The following is a 13,308-nucleotide window of genomic DNA, read 5'->3' on the forward strand; positions in this document are numbered from 1 at the left end:
AGGTCTAGGTAAAAAAAAAAAAACACAAAGCTGGGACTTCTGGGTTGGCACAGAATATGGCGGACGCGTTCCCCTGGCTGCTCTGAGAAGCTCTGACAAATTAAGATTTACTGGCACAATCTAATGACATTTATTGAGTGGATATTTTACATAACATAACTATTGAGCACATTTTTTTGTACTTGGGGAGTGACAATGTCAGCTGTTGCACAGAAAACAGACAACACGTGTGCAGGCCCACTTGAGAATACCGCAAACCATGCTGGAATTATTGAAAAATGACATTTATGGAAAAATCGACTCGTTACTGTCCGAGCTCTGTGGCGAGATCACTTCAGTCCAAAAAGAGATGAAAAACATGGTTGAGTCCTTACAACACAAAGTCAGCAACCACAACCAGACAATTAGTGAGCTGGAACGTACATGTACAGACCACAGCAACCAACTAACTGGATTGGAGTCTTATCGTGAACATGCTGACAACCCAAGTGAAAGTGTTCACTGACAGGGGTGGGTTAGGAGGAATAATAGCCCAACAAAAACAGCCCCCATCACATCTCTGGCAACCCCCCCCCCCCCACTCTCCCCACCGATACTCAGGTTGCACTCAAGATGGAGGATGTGAGCTGGCTTTTCTAGAGACAGAAGACCAGGAAAGCACTGGGTCTAGATGGTGCCTCCCCATCCTGTCTTAAAGCCTGTGCTGATCAACTGGCTCCAATCTTCATGCAGATCTTCAACATTTCAAGGGTTTTCTCCGGGTGCTCCGGTTTCCCCCACCATCAAAAAGACATGCATGTTAGGGTTAGTACTCCTGTCTGTGTCCCTGACCGAGGCATGGCAAGACGAACTGGTGTTGGTCCCCGGGCGCTGCACGGTGGCTGCCCACTGCTCCTAGTTACACAGCTAGGATGGATTAAATGCAGAGGAAGAATTCCCTCATGGGGATCTATAAAGTAATAAAATAAATAAATCAATCAATCAATCCCTGGAGCTGTGTGAAGTCCCCTCCTGCTTCAACCACTCCACCATCATCCCAGTCCCCAAGAAACTCCACCAAAGGACTGAATGACTACTGGCCTGTTGCTCTGACATCTATGGTCATTAAGTCTTTCGAATGACTGGTGTTGGCCCACCTGAAGAACATCACAAGATAACTGCTGGACCCCTGCAGTTTGCCTATTGGGCAAACAGATCAGTGGATGATGCAGAAAACATGGGACTGCACTACATCCTGCAACATCTTGACTGCCCAGCAATATATGCAAAAGTCCTGTGTTCAACATCATCATTCCAGAAATGCTCTCATCCAAACTCTCCCAGCTCACTCAATCCATCTATCAGTGAATCACCAGCTTTCTGACAGGCAGGAAACAGCAGGTGAGGCTGAGGAAAGTCACTTCTGGTATACGGACAGTCAGCACTGGTGCTCCCAAGGGATGTGTACTCTCCCCACTGCTCTTCTCCCTCTACACCAATGACTGCACCTTCAAGGACCCAGCTGTTAAACTTGTGAAGTTTGCGGATGACACTATGGTCAAGCAATGAGAAGGAAGCAATGAGATTCTGCACCAGGCAAGTGAAGCATCCTGCACATCTCCTCTGCTATAACATAAGACAATTTTCATCTTTCCGAATGTGGGGAAGCCTGGCCTGAGTGACTAAAATGTAGAAGGCAGACTCAAAAACAGTTTCCGGCAAATAAAAGTGATTTATTTACAGAGTGTCGCTACATGTAAAACGAAAGAATAAACAAAGCAAACGAACAAATTAACAGTTAACTGAACAAAACTCAACTCCCAATATTTGAGCTTAAATTAACATCAAGTGAACAAAACTCAACTCATATAACAACTGAACTGAAATAAGCATCCAACTAACAACTCCAAAGCTACTGCTTAAATAATCGTGGAGTTGATCAGCAGCACATGAGTTCAGGCTGCACCACTGTGGCAGGGAAAGCCAACACCTGGTAATGATTAAGATGATGGGACAAATGGCGTGTTCTCACCCTCTTTGTCACACCGAACTACACCTCCTCCATCGCAAGGAAGCGGGCTGCATTTAGGGACTTTCAGACACAACGCAACAACGGCACCGCTGTGCTCAAAACCCATTATTTCCAATGGCTTCTGCCGCACCATGATGGCTTTTCGCAGCATCGAGCAATGCCTGCGCCCAACTTTGCGCTGGATACCCACACTGCCAATAGATATGAGGTAGCCAGTCAGGCACAGAAGGCAAAATCAAAGAAAAGTTAATATTTCAATACAGTATAATATAGTAGCTTGTAGGTAGGCAATATGTGTAGCCTATATGATAAACATAGCTTAGGTCTGTTATACGGCGTACAAAGTGTTCCCCCTCAATAGCTCTATAGACAATGTTACTGTTTCATTTAGCAGACACTTTTATCCAAAGCGACGTACATCTAAGAGTTAATACAACACAAGCAGGGATCTAGTCAGCAGGCAACAACGCAAGTAAGCGCCAAAAAACTAGGTTCAAGTCCTATAGTATATAGGTGTCAACAGACAGAGCACAAAGACAATGCATACATAGGGTGCATAGAAGCAAAATTATTAAAAAAAAAACCATCAGGTGTGGAGGTGTTTGTGAAAGAGCTGGGTCTTTAGCTTCTTCTTGAAGATGGAGAGGCACTCAGATCGTGGAGGAACGTAAGGATGTTCCAGTAAGGAGGCCGTGAATTGAATAAGGAAGTGGTCTGACAGATGTAGGGTTGTGTAGGAGTAGTTCCGAGTCAAAATCAGATCGAGTATTGCCCGCGTTGTGTGTGGGAGGGGTGGGGACCTGTCTGAGGTCAAAAGAGGACAGAAGAGGCAGGAAGTCAGTCCCTTGGGGGTTTTTCAGTATGGATAATCATGTCTCCCATGACAATCAGTGGTGCGTCATCGTCAGGAATGGCTGTGAGTAACATGTCTAGTTCGACTACATAGTTCCCCAGTTGACACCCTGGTGGGTGGTATATGAATAGCTTAATAGGAGCAGTAACCATGATTGCATTGTATTCAAAGGAGGAGATGTTGCTTAGCAGAGAAAGCTTAGTGAAATTTCAGTTTGTTGAATTGAGGACACCCGTATCCCCTCCAAGCCCAACGGATCAGGGTGTCGATTTACAGTAGTCACCCTCTCCCGGAAGCACGCCCTCGCGATCCCACCGCTGCCACCAAATGTAACCGAGCTATTTTCTCGCCCGGTGCGGGATTCGATCCGGAGTTTACTGCTCTACAAGGCGACATCGCTAACCGCCCTCGGCTAAGGAGTACCGATACCTTGGCGAGTGGCCAGTGAGTTTTTTGTAGTATGTGAAGGATGTATGCCGAACCCGGTAGCGAGCGAAGCGCAAATTGCGTTGAAAGCGACTTTTGGGGGAGTGAAACATCAGCTGCATGGCCGCCCTGGCATCAAATTTGGGCTGTTGTTCCCAGCTACTCTGCGGATTACCCTGCCAAACGGTGCTGCACACACCTTTGAGGACCGAAAGACTGCAATGGACTTTGTGAAGGCAAGTATTAAAAAAAAAAACAGTTGCTTCAGATATTCCTGTGTAAATGCAGACTGTTGGTTTGAAACGTGTCTCTGTAATAGGCTACCAGATCTCTCTATATCTGCTTAGAATTGCTTTTGACACCTACTCAGTTTACTGCCTAGAGATTTTTTAAATATTTTGATTTATACATCCGGTCTATGAGTCAGTTAGACCAAGCTGCACTGTGTCAGTTTGTTCATTGTTCCTTTTTGTGTCTCTACCTCATCAAAGTGTTACGATTGTCTCTGTCATTGACAGAAACGTTTCTGTCAATAAATGTTGTGCCCAGATGAACTGATGCAACTTTCTTTGATTTTCTAACCTATATTATTACATAAAGAAATATTTAATTGAATACAACTTGCAGAAACAAGGTATCACACTTTACCTATTCTGCACGCACTGCAGGTTTAACATTTGTATTTTCCACTTGAGACTCACCAGTGTAGCCAAAGCAAATTTTGTGTGCAGCTATTTAAATGAAATGATCATACTTTTAATTTTGGATAATAAATTAAAAATGTCAACTTCGTTTTCACTTGCAAATAAGAGGTTTGACTTAACCCATCTCCTAAAACTTCCACGTTGAGGCAGGTATGCAAAATACTACTACAATCGACAGGGATTATGAAAAACAAGACAGGTTGAAACTGGAATTGTCCTTCAAGAACATTATGTGGATGGGCTGGGTATCCTTAATTAGCTCCACAATTGCACTGTTTGTTGTTCAGCTTGTTGGAAAATGAAACAAATGGGGTCTCACAATGCAGATACTGGTGGAAATCCTTAAGTGTTGCACGCATCTTGATACGACTGTCATGTATTTAAAGATACACAGTGTACCTCGCTGATACAGGAATACAAATCAGAAGCACGGTGAAATCCTCACTCCCCATTCAAAGGTATGGGAGTTGGGCTGATTCATTGGCACAAGTGATGGGAAAGGAGAAAGTCATGGAATTTTACTTGGTGCATATCTCCCATCAAGTCTGACATGTCTCAATCACCTCGGAAAGCTTTGTTAGGTGACCATTTATCGCCTTTCACTCTTTCTTACCTGTAGAGTTTGACGTTGGCTTCCTTCTCCAGCTGAGCCCACAGCTGATAGGACTCCTCCATCATGTGGGTGTAGATGTCATGGTCATAGGCCTTACGGATGATACGGGTCTGACCATGGGAGCTCCCTCGAGAGTGAGGCAGGACAAACTAAAACAGGAAACAGCGGATAACGCTACTTTGCTTTGATTCAACAAATCGCACATGCACGCACAAATACGGGTTCGCGTCCCGGCTGTGGCAGTTCCTGTGGTTGCCCCCCGAATTCGCTACATCGGTGTCAGAAGTATTGGTGACACGAATCCGAACCCGTGTCTCCCTCACCGCAATCGACAACTTTAACCGCTCGAATGAAGGGTCCGACCAGTGTAGCGAATTCGGGGGGGCAGGAACCGCCGCAGCCGGGACGCGAACGCGTACTTCCCGCACCGCGGGAGACATCGCTAACCGCTCGACTAAAGGATCCGAGTCGTTAGCCAAGGGCTACCGAGCCTATTCATCCGTGATCGTTACAATATATATATAGATAGATAGATAGATAGATAGATAGATAGATAGATAGATAGATAGATAGATAGATAGATAGATAGATAGATAGATAGATAGATAGATAGATAGATATTCCGCTCCTCATTAGTTGAGCACTTACAACACCATTGACGGTTTCGGAAAAAGCGCTATATATATATATATATATATATAACTGCTCAAAAAAATAAAGGGAACACATAAGCAATGCAATGTAGCTCCAAGTCAATCACACTTTTGAGATATCAACCTGTCCAGTTAGGAAGCAACACTGATTTGTGAATCAATTTCACCTGTTGGTAAATTGTCTAATTTCCACCAGGTGGAAATTAGACAATTTGCAAGACAACCCCTATAAAAGGAATGGATTTGCAGGTGGTGGCCACAGACCATTTGCCTGTCATCTTTTCTGGCCGATATTTGGTTAGTTTTTCATTTTGCTACTGCCCTCACCACTAGAGGTGGCATGAGGCGGTATCTGCAACCTACAGAAGTTGCTCAGGTAGTGCAGCTCATCCAGGATGGCACATCAATGCGTGCTGTGGCAAGAAGATTTGATGTGTCTCCCAGCACAGTGTCCAGAGCATGGAGGAGGTACCAGGAGACAGGCCAGTACACCAGGAGACGTGGAGGGGGCCGCAGGAGGACAACAACCCCGCAGCAGGACCGCTATCTGGTCCTTTGTGCAAGGAGGAACAGGAGGAGCACTGCCGGAGCCCTACAAAACGACCTTCAACAGGCCACTAATGTGCAGGTTTCTGCTCAAACAGTGAGAAACGGAATGCATGAGGATGGTATGAGGGCCCGACGTCCACAATTGGGGCCTGTGCTCACAGCCCAACACCGTGCAGCCCGATTGACCTTTGCCAGAGAACGTCTTGGTTGGCAGATTCGCCATTGGCGCCCTGTGCTCTTCACAGATGAGAGCAGGTTCACACTGAACACATGTGACAGACGTGAGAGAGCCTGGAGACGCTGTGGAGAACGTTCTGCTGCCTGCAACATCCTCCAGCATGACCGGTTTGGCGGTGGGTCAGTGATGGTCTGGGTAGGCATATCCTTGGAGGGCCGCACAGACCTCTACGTGCTAGCCAGAGGTACCATGACTGCCATTAGGTACTGGGATGAGATCCTCAGACCCATTGTCAGACCATATGCTGGTGCAGTGGGCCCTGGGTTCCTGCTCATGCATGACAATGCTCGTCCTCATGTGGCCAGAGTGTGTCAGCAGTTCCTGTATGTCGAGGGCATTGATGCTATGGACTGGCCTGCACGTTCCCCAGACCTGAATCCAATCGAGCACCTCTGGGACATCATGTCTCGTACCATCCGCCAACGCGATGTCTTACTGCAGACTGTCCAGGAGTTGACCGATGCCCTGATCCAGGTCTGGGAGGAGATCCCTCAGGAGACCATCCGTCGTCTCATCAGGAGCATGCCCAGACGTTGTAGGGAGTGCATACAGGCACGTGGAGGCCACACACACTACTGAGCCTCATTTTGAATCGTCTTGAAGAATTTCCACAGAAGTTGGATCAGCCTATGTTCTCATTTTCCACTTTGATTTTGAGTATGATTCTGAATCCAGACCTTAATGGGCTGATGATTTTGATTCCATTGATCATTCTTAGGTTATTTTGCTCTAAACATATTCCTCTGTCTAATAAATAAAGATTTTCAGCTGAAATATTTCATTCATCGAGGTCTATATCGTGTTTTTAGGTGTTCCCTTTATTTTTTTGAGCAGTATATATATAAAGAGAGAGAGAGAGAGAGAGAGAGAGAGTATTCAGTCCTTTCTTTTATCCTCTACTACATATACATACATATATATATATATATATATATATATATATATATATATATACACTCACTGGCCACTTTATTAGGTACACCTTGCTAGTACCGGGTTGGACCCCCTTTTGCCTGCAGAACTGCCTTAATCCTTCGAGGCATAGATTCAACAAGGTACTGGAAACATTCCTCAGAGAGTTTGGTCCATATTGACATGATAGCATCACGCAGTTGCTGCAGATTTGTCGGCTGCACATCCATGATGTGAATCTCCCGGTCCACCACATCCCAAAGGTGCTCTATTGGATTGAGATCTGGTGACTGTGGAGGCCATCTGAGTACAGTGAACTCATTGTCATGTTCAAGAAACCAGTCTGAGATGATTCGAGCTTTATGACATGGCACGTCATCCTGCTGGAAGTAGCCATCAGAAGATGGGAACACTGTGGTCATAAAGAGATGGACATGGTCAGCAACAATACTCAGGTAGGCTGTGGCGTTAACACGATGCTCAATTGGTACTAAGGGGCACAAAGTTTGCCAAGAAAATATCCCCCACACCATTACACCACCACCACCAGCCTGAACCGTTGATACAAGGCAGGATGGATCCATGCTTTCATGTTGTTGACGCCAAATTCTGACCCTACCATCCGAATGTCGCAGCAGAAATCGAGACTCATCAGACCAGGCAACGTTTTTCCAATCTTCTATTGTCCAATTTTGGTGAGCCTGTGCGAATTGTAGCCTCAGTTTCCTGTTCTTAGCTGACAGGAGTGGCACCCGGTGTGGTCTTCTGCCGCTGTAGCCCATCTGCCTCAAGGTTCGACTTGTTGTGCGTTCAGAGATGCTCTTCTGCATACCTCAGTTGTAATGAGTGGTTATTTGAGTTACTGTTGCCTTTCTATCAGCTCGAACCAGTCTGGCCATTCACCTCTGACCTCTGGCATCAACAAGGCATTTTCGCCCACAGAACGGCCGCCCACTGGATATTTTCTCTTTTTCGGACCATTCTCTGTAAACCCTAGAGATGGTTGTGCGTGAAAATCCCAGTAGATCAGCAGTTTCTGAAATACTCAGACCAGCCCGTCTGGCACCAACAACCATGCCACGTTCAAAGTCACTTAAATCACCTTTCTTCCCCATTCTGATGCTCGGTTTGAACTGCAGCAGATCGTCTTGACCATGTCTACATGCCTAAATGCATTGAGTTGCTGCCATGTGATTGGCTGATTAGAAATTTGCGTTAACGAGCAGTTGGACAGGTGTGCCTAATAAAGTGGCCGGTGAGTGTATATGTGTGTGTGTATGTATATATCTATATCTATCTCTCTCTCTCTCTCTCTCTCTCTCTCTATATATATGTATAGTTTTTTTCTGAAACCGTCAATGGTGTTGTGAGTGCTCGACTAATGAGGAGCGGAATATCAACACGGATACAGGAAAAAGGATTGTAACGCATAGCAGTGCAGTACAGGCCTGTTTGGCGCGTCTCGCACTCGACTGGTCGCCGTCCAACCGAAATTAGGGGCGTGACGCTTGGCAACGTAACTGTCTGATTCTTTGCCAAAAAAAAACAGCAGCTGATGAGTGTGAGACGCACGAAAACGGGCCTGCACTGCTATGCATTACAATCTTTGTTCCTGTATCCGTGTTGATATATTTAAATATATTATTCTGTCATTATCCTGCATGGTAACATGTTCATAGATGGTCATGGTAGTGTGGCCGCAAGCGTGTCAGTAATCTATAATTCAGATGTTTCACGTGTAAAAAGCAATAGCCCACGTGTTTTTTCGAACACAGTCTCTCGTGCCATTGACTGCGAGTCTTAAATGTCACAGAACAGATGCCCGGTCGCGTGTGTGTGTGCTACACACCTGCTCCAGCAGAAGAGTCTTCTTTTTCTTTGATGCCAGTTGATATGCGGTGAAAGACCCCTGAACACCCGCTCCGATCACGATGCAGTCCCAGTCCTGTGTGGTCGACATGTTCAGTGTGTTAGGCTCGCCGGGCACTTTACCCCGTCCCCTTTACAAACGTTGTTACTCTGACGTGGCTCAAAGTTCCGCCGATGCGCTTACGTAACTGCACACACACACACACACACACACACGGCGTGCAGCTCAGCCGGCGGGAGCGAGAGCGCCGCAGCCATGTAATGACTTGTCTTCAGACTTAAGCCTTTCCCCGTCTTGGATTTTCAGTTTAATTAATAACTTTGTGGGGCAAAACAAAATACAGACCTGCCGCTCCCTTAATTCTCCTAAAGTTGCATATATTTGCATTAAATTGAGTTTTTGATCCATTGCACAAAAAAAACCAAAAAAACAAATTACGATAAGATCTACCTAAAACGACGATGACCGGTCTTCTTCTTCTTCTTCTTCTTCTTCTTCTTCTTCTTCTTCTTCTTCTTCTTCTTCTTCTTCTTCTTCTTCTTCTTCTCTTTTAAACAAACTTTTTGACATATGTAAGTGGCAAAAAACAAATGTGAACCATGCCATTACATACAACAGTAAAATAAAACATCGCTACGCTGGAAAGTGTGTAAGCAGATAACAGAAATACAATACATGAATAAGATATAAGAATAGAAGAAGAAAAGAAAGGGAGATGACAAAAAAGTAAATAAGGGTCAGGGGTTATGTCAAAAGATTGTCGTAATATTTCAGGAATAGATATTTTTGCTATTCACTATTTTAAGTGATTTACTAAGATAATTCAATCAAAAATGCATTACATTTTGGAATATATTTTCCGTATCTGTTTTTATGTATAAAGATTCTGCCACACACAAGATTCAAAAAAGGACTGGTTGTTAAAATCCCTAGTGTTTGCACTGCAACAGATTCAGTGGAGATCAAACTGGAGATGTCTGCCAAGGTGACATTGCCACCACCAGCACACATCATCAGTTGTGTACCTCAGCATCACAGGGTGTTTCGGCCTTTTATCACAAGACACCCTCCGCTGAGGCAGGCCCACCACAGGTTGATCGGTCCTGGGTGCGTGACCTGTGGTTAGCTGTTCACCCTGGCAGCCCAGACGGCATCTCTCCTTTTGAGCCAGATCTAGTGGCTAGTCCTCTCAGCAATGTTGGCTAGCTCTTTGATCACTCTCCTGTGGGCCTGCCCCCTGACTCCTAGTTCCCTCAGGAGTTTTGCTGTGGAGCTGGCAACAAAGCCCCTACAACCCACCTCCACAGGGCGCACCTTCACCTTCCAGCCTCTGTCCTCTGCTTCGGCTGCTAGGTTGGCGTACCGCAGCTTCTTACGCTCGTACGCTTCATCGACTGCATCCTCCCAGGGGACTGTGAGCTCAATGATGTAAGCGAGCTGGTTAGAATTGGACCAGAGGACGAGGTCTGGTCGCAAGGTGGTTGTTGCGATCTCTGTCGGGAAGATGAGCTTCTGGCCTAAGTCCACTCGCATTTCCCAATCCCTGGCTGAGTTTAGTGAGCCTAAGTTGGGAAGTGAAGGGTTGGCCTTCAGTTTATCCCCCTCTCGAATGAAAGCTGGAAACCGCCGGGGCCCTTCCTGGTTGTTGAAGGGTTGGGCATTGATGGAAACCCTCTTGCAATCGAGTTCAGCTGCCAAGCACCTGAGCACCTGATTGTGTCACCAGGTGTATCTGCCTTGGGTAAGGCTGGTCTTGCAGCCAACCAAGATATGCTTGAGGGTTGCTGGGGCTGTACACGGGGAGCAAGATGGATTCTCTCCAAACCAGAGATTTAGATTTATGGGAGAGGGTAGGGCATCATATGTGGCCTTGATGATGAAACTCAGCCTGTTTGATTCCATGCTCCAGAGCTCACTCCATGTGAGTTTCCTCTTTTCAACACCCTCCCACCTCATCCAGCGACCCTGTTTGGCTTGTGCTACGGCTTTAGCACATCTGGCTGCTTCTTCCTGTCGGCGAACCTCCTCAACCACCATAGTCTGCCGTTCGGTAGTAGTCGTCTTTTGCCAGGTAGGTGTTTTTATTCCCAGGCATATTCCCTGCCTTGTTGAACATGGCCTACTACGTCTCGGTGGCGGAGGGCAGATTTCGCCTCCAGTACAGCTGCAGCCGGGGTCCATTTCTTCCCTGTTGCTAGGGTTGGAGCAACTCCTCTCACTACTGGGTCTCGGGATTCTGTGAGGGACATGTCCAGCCTCACTTTGGCACATTTGAATTCCTCAACCAGGCTGGAAATTGGCAGTGCGAGGGCTCCATTGCCGTAGAGTCCAACACTGCTGAGGCACCTTGGCAGTCCAAGCCACTTCCTCACCTGCGAGTTCACTAGCCTCTCCAAGCGATTGGCATGAGATAGTGAGACTTCGTACATGGTTATTGGCCACATGAGTCGGGGTAGCAGCCCAAACTGAAAGCACCAAAGCTTCAACTTCCCGGGCAGTGCAGTGTTGTTGATTTGCCTGAGGCCACTGATTGTATCCTGGCGAAGTTGCTCCAGTTGCTGGGTGTCTTTGAGGTCTGCATTGTACCACCGTCCGAGGCTCTTGATGGGCTTCTCCCGGACTGTGGGGATTGGTTGATCACCAATGCAGAACCGTTCATCTGCTAGTTGGCCTTTGACAATGGAGATGCTGCGAGATTTACTTGGTTTAAACTCCATTCGTGCCCACTTGATGTTCTCCTGGAGTTTCTGCAGCAGGCGCCTGGTGCATGGTTTCGTTGTTGCTATGGTGGTCAAGTCATCCATGTACGCCCGGATTGGTGGAAGACGCAGGCCATTCCTGGACCTTTCGCCTCCCACCACCCATCGAGATGCATGGATGACGAGCTCCATTGCCATGGTGAAAGACATTAATAACATATTAAATGGTTCTCACGGATAAAATAGCAGATTACATTTTTCATTGTGAATACATTCATTTTCTTCAGAAAAAAATGAAGTGCCAATTAAGGCCATGCCAAAAAGCTTGAATAAATTTGCATTCACGAAATATATGTGAAATAGTTTCCTCATCTTTCCCACAAAAATTACATTTACCTTCCTACTACTACTACTATTACTACTTTCAACTGCTTCTGTTAGGGGTCGCCTAACGGGGTTGCCTCTTTGGCCTTCCTCTTCTCCTTTCCCTGGCAGCTCCATATTCAGCATCCTTCTCCCAATATACCCAGCATCTCTCCTCCACACATGCACAAGCCATCTCAATCTCGCCTCTCTTGCTTTGTCTCCAAACTGTCCAACCTGACCTGTCCCTCCTGATGTACTCGTTCCTAATCCTGTCCTTCTTTGTCACTTCCAATCAAATCTTAGCATCTTCAACTCTGCCACCTCCAGCTCCACCTCCTGTCTTTTCATCAGTGCCACTGTCTCCAAACCATATAACATAGCTGGTCTCACAACCATCTTGTAAACCTTCCCTTTAACTCTTGCTGGTACCCTTCTGTCGCAATCACTCATGCCACACTTCTCCACCTACTCCACCCTGTCTGCACTCTCTTCTTCACCTCTCTTCGGCACTCCCAGTTACTTTGGACAGTTGACCCCAAGTATTTAAACTCATATGCCTTCGTCACCTCTACCCCTTACATCTTCGCCATTCCACTGTCCTCCCTCTCATTCACGCATAGGTATTCCGTCTTGCTCCTACTGACTTCCATTCCTCTTCTCTCCAGTGCATACCTCCACCTCTCCAGGCTCTCCTCAACCTGCATCCTACTCTCGCTACAGATCACAATATTATGTGCAAACATCATAGTCCATGGAGACTCCTACCCGATCTCATCTGTCAACCTGTCCATCACCGTTGCAAGCAAGAAAGGGCTCAGAGCCGATCCTTGATGTAATCCCACCTCCACCTTGAACCCATCTGTCATTCCAACCGCACACCTCACCATTGTCACCCTTCCCTCATACATATCCTGCACCACTCCTACATACTTCTCTACAACACCCAACTTCCTCAAACAATACCACGCCTCCTCTCTCAGCACCCTGTCATATGCTTTCTCCAAATCTACAAAGACACAATGTAACTCCTTCTGGCCTTCTCTATACTTCTCCATCAACATTCTCAAAGCAAACATCACATCTGTGGTGCTCTTTCGTGGCATGAAACCATACTGCTGCTCACTAATCATCTCCTCTCCTCTTAACCTAGCTTCTATTACTCTTTCCCATACCTTCATGCAGTGGCTGATCAACTTTATACTTCTGTATTTACTATAGCTCTGCACATCACCCTTATTTTTTACCAGTATACTTCTACTCCACTCCTCAGACATCCTCTCACTTTCCAAGATTATGTTAAACAATCTAGTTAAAAATTCCACTGCCATCTCTCCTAAACACTTCCATGTCTCCACAGGTATGTCACCTGGACCCACTGCCTTTCCATTCTTCATCTTCTTGATAGCTTCCCTCA

At 46.2% G+C, this 13,308-nt stretch overlaps 1 protein-coding gene across 2 annotated transcripts in view; it reads right to left on the bottom strand.

Annotated features, from left to right (window-relative positions):
- The window catches only part of pipox (pipecolic acid oxidase), a 45,023-nt gene extending 36,086 nt beyond the window's left edge, over nucleotides 1-8,937 (bottom strand). For both annotated transcript variants that reach the window (XM_056283905.1, XM_056283904.1), the window contains exons 1-2: nucleotides 8,809-8,937; nucleotides 4,608-4,756 (exon numbers count right to left, since the gene is read on the bottom strand). In XM_056283905.1, coding sequence (XP_056139880.1) covers nucleotides 4,608-4,756; nucleotides 8,809-8,919 — 260 coding nt within the window. In that variant the 5' untranslated portion in view covers nucleotides 8,920-8,937. The remainder of the gene's footprint in view (nucleotides 1-4,607; nucleotides 4,757-8,808) is intronic.
- Between the last annotated feature and the right edge of the window lie 4,371 nt (nucleotides 8,938-13,308).

The sequence above is a fragment of the Lampris incognitus genome, chromosome 7 (assembly GCF_029633865.1).
Source record: "Lampris incognitus isolate fLamInc1 chromosome 7, fLamInc1.hap2, whole genome shotgun sequence".
Classification (NCBI taxonomy): domain Eukaryota; kingdom Metazoa; phylum Chordata; class Actinopteri; order Lampriformes; family Lampridae; genus Lampris; species Lampris incognitus.